The following is a 6,000-nucleotide window of genomic DNA, read 5'->3' as shown; positions in this document are numbered from 1 at the left end:
ATAATAAAATTGTCTCCCTTGCAACTTTTCTTCAACCTGTGGTATTGTTACATTGCCTCTGTCTGTGCATGCGGCAACCAGCCGATTAACCTATAGTATGTTCATTCTTCATTTTTTCTAGTTTAAGGCCTTGTATAATTGCAAAAGTTAACTGCTGGATAAATTACTTGTGTGTTGTTTGAAGACGTTTTTGATCCTACACTTACTGCCAATCAGCCTAAGTTCTAATAAAAGAATTGTCCTCTATACAGTATTTCACAATTTCCATCAGGGCTACGTTTATTTTTCCTTCTTAAATTACCAGAACAGACTTGTATCATACCACAAATCCTTGAAGTTTGCTTTCATTTATAATAAAACCTTAGCATGCCCTAGTGATGCTGTTTGTTCTTTTTGTTATTGTTCAGTTATAATATTTCAGTAATTAAACTACAGTCAAGAGCATCATTAAAACTCTATAGAGAATATAAAGAAGCTCTTTGCTCAGGCCTATTATTAAATCTGTCCCATTAAGTTGAAGTCTAAACTTCAGTCCAGATGTACAGAAAATGGATGGGTCGTTTTCATAGCAAAAACACCTTCTATATTCTTTAATGGAATGGAAGGAGGGGTTGAAGCAGAACAGCAAAATAGCTTGAGAAGTTTGATATCTTCCCACCTCGTTCAAGTTACTTAATTTTTCTGCATATTGGGTCATATATGATCTAGCTTTATATCTGGGCAGTCTATGTATCTACTGGTGATGGTATTGTCTGGAGCAGATGTCAAGCATTTGCTTTGCACAATGTGGGTTAAAACTTGTCTTAGCTTGCCAGTCGTGTTAAAAATTATTCAAGGAAAGGGGTTTGTGGCAAGAAACTTTGAATAGCATTAGGAATGCTGCAGGCAGCATTATACCAGCTGATTTATATACATTTGTTTTCCTTCTTTCTGGGAGTGACTGGCCCATAGTCACCCAGCTAGCTTTCCACGTACAAGTACACCACACAGACACAAGTGTAAAACAGATGAACCCTTGTTTATTGGAAGCATGCCAACTCAGAGATGGCAGGTGGGAGCCCTCCTTGACCGGGGCACAGCAAAATTGATGGTTTGGGCTGGTTTTGGTGGGTTCATGGGAAGTGATTCCCAGGAATTGGGGAGAAGGTGAAATCAGCTGCTGCTGCTCTCTCCTAGGGTGTGCTTGTCAAAGAGATATTCTCCAAGACCTCCCTGGCTTGTACCCAAGCGCCGGAGATTGGTAATGTAGTCGCCCAGGACTTTGATAGCTTTGACTTGCTCATCGAGGTAATGAGATTCCAAGAAGTCACACAGCTGGAAAGAAATACAGACAACAGAGTTATACGCTGTTTGCAGTCTCAGTGTTTAGGGCAGGGTTTTCGAACCTTGGCAGCTTTAAGACACGTGGATTTCAATTCCCAGGATTCTCCATGCTGGCTGGAGAATTCTGGAAGTTGAAGTCGACTCCTTTTTAAGTTGCCACGGTTGGAAAACCCTACTCTAAGGTCAGCATCATTCTAACCACACATCCGTTCATTAACTTTGACCATTTATTTCTTTAAAACAAAAAAAAAAGGGGTACATGATAGGGCTCAAATTGGACCGGTGCCAAGTTTCAGATTTACTGCTTTGAAGGCACCTTTCCGGATCCCCGTTAAATCACAGAATGCACTGCATTCCACAGCTACGTTATAGTGGCTCTTCTGTTTTTCCCTTGCATGAAGTAAAAGAGCATTTCAGCCAACTTTTTGCGTGTTCAAAGGAATCAGACTGGTGACATGAGCACCCAGTGGGGATTTGGTGGTGAGAATCCTGAGCCTACCCCCAATCCTAAGACTCACATGTGGGTCTCCCTGGTCACTCGCCAAATGGTGCAGATCCAGAAGGGCCTGGTTGACACTCTTCTCCAACTGGAGTGCTGCTTCCATGGCATTCAGGATGCTCCCCCAAACATCTTTTTCAGGCTTCTGTGGAGGGAAAACACCTTGTGGTTACTCTTTTTATGGCTGGATACATTTGGTCCTACAATAACAACTTTGGCAAGGCTGGTGGGATGGGGGCTGGCAAAGGTCTGCTATTTACCTATTATGCTAGGCCAGAGTTAACACTGAGGTTGCATTGTTCATAAACAACAATGCCTAGTTTGGTCTCGTCTAGTAGCTAAGGCACCAGGCTAGAAACAGGGAGACTGTGAGTTCAAGTCCTGTTTAAATCCAAGAAAGCCAGCTAGGTGACTTTGGGCCAGTAATTCTCTCTCAAGTCCGCACACATCACAAGCTTTTTGTGGTGGGGAAACTAGGTGGAGGAAGGTGTGCTGGCTATGCTCACAGGCTTGAGTTATTTGTAAAAACAATAAAGGGAGGATACAAATAAATAATAATAAGCCAATCCCAACGATGGCTGAGTTTGCATGACTAGCCAAATACACCTTAATGCATGACGTGATCCAGCTCAAATAGAATAGTCAGTTTATGGTCAAATGTGTTTATTAAATTTAGAAATCTGTGTGACTGCCGGATGATTCTGGAAAGATTACAAAATTAAAAAAAAAAAAAAAAAGAACGTGTGCAAACACACATTCCTTTACAAAAAAAAAAAAAGAATCCCCAGGGGCTAAAACAAAAGCAAACTCCAGGCCTTTGAGCAAAACCACATTTTTAAGAATCGGCAAAACCTTTGTAGGTCTCTTGCATTGTGGCCATCAGAAGTAGTTGCCTGAATAACCATAGTTAAGTTATTCAAGGACAATTGCATTATATGAATGCAGCCAGTATGGCTCAGTGTGATATATAGACCCAGACTCAGGGAGGCCTGCCAATCTTGCTATCCTTCCATCAAACTCAGCAGAGCCACACTAAATAAGGACCATAGGCTTAAACTAGCTGGCAAGAGCAAGCAAATCAGAAATGACACTAACTTCAGAAAGGGATATTTAATGGGGTAAATACAGGTAGTCCTCAACTGACAACAGTTCATTTAGTGACCATTTGAAGTAACAATGGCATTGGAAAAAGTGACTTGTGACCATTTTTCACACTTATGACCACTGCAGCATCCCCATAGTCATATGATCAAAATTCAGATGCTTGGCAACTCAACTGGTTGCAGGGTCCCTGGGTCATGGGATCCCTTCTTGCGATCTTCGGACAAGCAAAGTCAATGGGGAAGCCAGATTCACTTAACAACTGTGTTACTTAATTAACAACTGCAGTGGTTCACTTAACAACAGTGGCAAGAAAAGGTTGTGAAATGTGGCAAAATTCATTTAGAACTGTCTCACTGAGCAACAGAAATGTTGAGCTCAATTGTGACCGTACGTCAAGGACTAGCTGCGAGAGGTTTGAAAAATATAAGAGGAAACTCTCAGTCGTACTTCTGGGGAGTTAATTAAGGGGGAATCTCTTTGAAGCCCTTTTCACTAATCTCTCAGCACCTGGACAGAGTTTTACCGATTCTGGGACATTCTTCCAAGCCTAAACTTGCCCCAGTGTCCCTCTGCCTCCGCCCCCCCCCCCTAATGTTTCATTGGGTAATAGGATGTTTAGGCCTAAAACATCTGAAGGGCACCCAGACGGAAAAATACTATTTTCTCAATATCTCTTAGAGAAGCAGAAGTTTGGGCTACACTTATTATACCTTGATATCTTGTAGGAGGACCCGGCCACCACGCTGGCTCTGAAACTTCAGCAACTTGTCAGCGTGCTCCCGCTCCTCGTGCGACTGAGACCGAAAGAAGCTGGAAACGTTCGCAAGAGCAACATCGTCCCGGTCAAAGTATGAAGCCTGCAGAAAGAAACAGAAATCTGTCTTTGTGTCTCCTGTAGGCATATCTCTACATTTCTGGTGTAGATCCACTCAACGGCTCCTTGGACAAATGAAAAAAAGACAGCAGGAGCGGAACAAGAAGAGTAGAAGCAACAGGGTTAATCTACAGTCTATTTTTCAAACTTGGTAATGTTAAGATGAGTGGACTTCAACTTTTAAAATTCCCCAGTCAGCATGGAGATGGGTCTAAAGAAACTGGTGTTCTTCAAAAGTTGACATACCTGAAGAACATTTCTCAAAGTTAAATGAAACAAAGGAATAAAGATCTTAACATTTTATAATTATAATAACTGTCATGTTGAACCACTAGATTCCCTCAGAACGCTGGGGGTTCCAGGAAGCATAGTTTGTGTGCCATGGGTCTTTTCTCAACCTTTTAAGATATGCTGGACTTCAGCTCCCAGAGTTCCTCATCCTCCAGATCTTAAAAGTTGCTGAAAGACTGGTCTATAACCATGGCGATTTTAAGATGTGTGGACTTCGCTGCTGGCTGGAGAATTCTGAGAGTTGAAGTCCACACATCTTAAAATTGGCAAGGTTGAGAGAGACACTGCCTGGACTGAAACTATGCCAGGTAAATGCATCATCATCATCATCAGATAAGCTAATTCCTACCGTTTAAAATAGAGGTATACACGTGAGTAAGACTTCCCTTCGCTTTCCAGAGCGCCCGCGCGTCTAAAATGCACGTGCGTGTGTGCAAAGTCAGCGACTAGCTTAGTCCCCCGTGTTGTTTACCTCTTCCCCGAATCCAGACACTCTGAGCCCTCCCGGTAGCCACCGTTTCTTTTCCTAGAGAACAATTCTATAATAATTTCCCCGGAGAACAAGTTGCTCAAGCGAAAGAAAGGCGCCTTAGGTTACTTAGGCAAGAAAGCGGATTACTCCGCTAGCCGCCCGCGGTGGAGCCACGACTACGCCTCTTTTTATCAGCCTCGCACAGATGGGGAAGGGGATAAACTCCCAACACCCTAAGAAAACCTGGGGATGGCGGGGTGTCGAGGCAGGCTGACCTAGATCCCCCTTTACTTTTATAACTAAGCGCCGAACATACCTAACATTTAGTATAGGGTTTCCTGCTCGATCAGAGGGTTGGACTAGAAGACCTCAAAGATCCCTTCCAACTTTGTTATTCTGTTCTCTTCTAATGCACTTTTCCCTCCTCCTAGTTTCCCACAACCACCACCCTGTGAGGTAGGTCAAATTAGAAAGGGACTGACTCAAAGTCTCCCAGATGACTTTGCGGGACTAGAACTCAGGGCTCTTGGCTACCCATTAGACCAAACTGCCCTGTGTCTCCTGCCCTTTACTCACCATGGAGAGGTAGACGTAGCTGGCGTACAGCTCCATGTTGACCATGCGGTTGATGGCAGCTTCGCAGTCGCGGTGGTAGTTCTGGCGGATCTGGGAGTCCATTTCTGCGGTGGGTTGGAAGAGGCGTCCGGCCCAAGGAGATCCTGCTGGAAGTGGAGAATCGGCAAGCAGCGAGTCGCTCCCTCGTCTGTTTTCAACTCAAAGGAGGAGGAAAGAGGCGATCCAAGGCAGGGGAAAAAAGAATGGAAAAGGCGGTGGAACCGGTTCCGTTCAAGCACTGTTGAAGCAGGAACCAAGCTCTGCGGGACAAAGGGATTCGCGCCCCTTTTATAAAGCGGCTGGGCGATCCAGAAGGACGTGCGCAGCTGACGACGACCACTCGATCTCGCCAGCTCAGGCCGGAGGTTTGCTAAAGGCGGAGCCTGGGAGGAGAAAGCCCCGGAGTCCTAGCGCCCGTCCTTCTCGATTCACGTGACGCAGCATGCAGACGGTCTCCTTCCCGGAGGCTAGGTGGGGAGGTGTACGATTTAACGTCGTTCCTCCTTCTTAACCCTCTATGATAGCAGTATTCCAGGATTTGAGGGGCTGCCACAAAATAGGGGGCGTGCATAAGCGCACCAACGTGCCTACCGTCCCTGTCCTATTGTTTTGGTGGGTTTTTTTCTTTTCTTATATGTATCCATTTCGTGTATTCATAACTATGTTTATACTTATACCTTTTATCTTATCATGGCTTGCCAAAATAAATAAATAAAATACAGGCGGTCAGCTTATTTTTCAAAGCACCAGAAGGCAAGACAAGAAACAATGGATGGAAGCTAATCAAGGAAAGAAGCAATCTAGAACTAAGGAGAAACTTCC

The 6,000-nt window shown here is 44.2% G+C and overlaps 1 protein-coding gene across 2 annotated transcripts; it reads right to left on the bottom strand.

Moving 5' to 3' along the window:
- Nucleotides 1-999: 999 nt before the first annotated feature.
- Nucleotides 1,000-5,526, bottom strand: LOC113418551 (ferritin, higher subunit-like). Of its 2 annotated transcripts, none has more exons than XM_087946225.1 (4): nt 5,140-5,526; nt 3,637-3,865; nt 1,842-1,967; nt 1,000-1,314 (listed from the first exon to the last, which is right to left on the bottom strand). In XM_087946225.1, exons 2-4 carry the CDS (start codon nt 3,826-3,828, stop codon nt 1,153-1,155), a joined length of 480 nt encoding a protein of 159 aa, XP_087802351.1. In that variant the 5' UTR covers nt 3,829-3,865; nt 5,140-5,526; the 3' UTR covers nt 1,000-1,152. The 2 variants fall into 2 exon arrangements, with proteins under 2 accessions (XP_087802351.1, XP_026533261.1); XM_026677476.2 differs by having other exon boundaries at nt 3,637-3,783.
- Nucleotides 5,527-6,000: the final 474 nt, after the last annotated feature.

The sequence above is a fragment of the Notechis scutatus genome, chromosome Z (genome assembly GCF_049901735.1).
Source record: "Notechis scutatus isolate UNSWTSFEM ecotype Mainland chromosome Z, rNotScu1.2, whole genome shotgun sequence".
NCBI lineage: Eukaryota > Metazoa > Chordata > Lepidosauria > Squamata > Elapidae > Notechis > Notechis scutatus.
Note: the sequence above shows the minus strand (reverse complement) of the source record. Positions and strands in the feature narration are given on the sequence as shown.

Coding starts and splice junctions, on each gene's coding strand:
- LOC113418551 (XM_026677476.2), bottom strand. CDS start 5,241: ATGGACTCCCAGATCCGCCAGAACTACCACCGCGACTGCGAAGCTGCC. Junction 3,784..5,139: donor GCTACGTCTACCTCTCCATG/GTGAGTAAAGGG, acceptor TTCTTTCTGCAG/GCTTCATACTTTGACCGGGA. Junction 1,968..3,636: donor TCCTCCTACAAGATATCAAG/GTATAATAAGTG, acceptor TTCCCTCCACAG/AAGCCTGAAAAAGATGTTTG.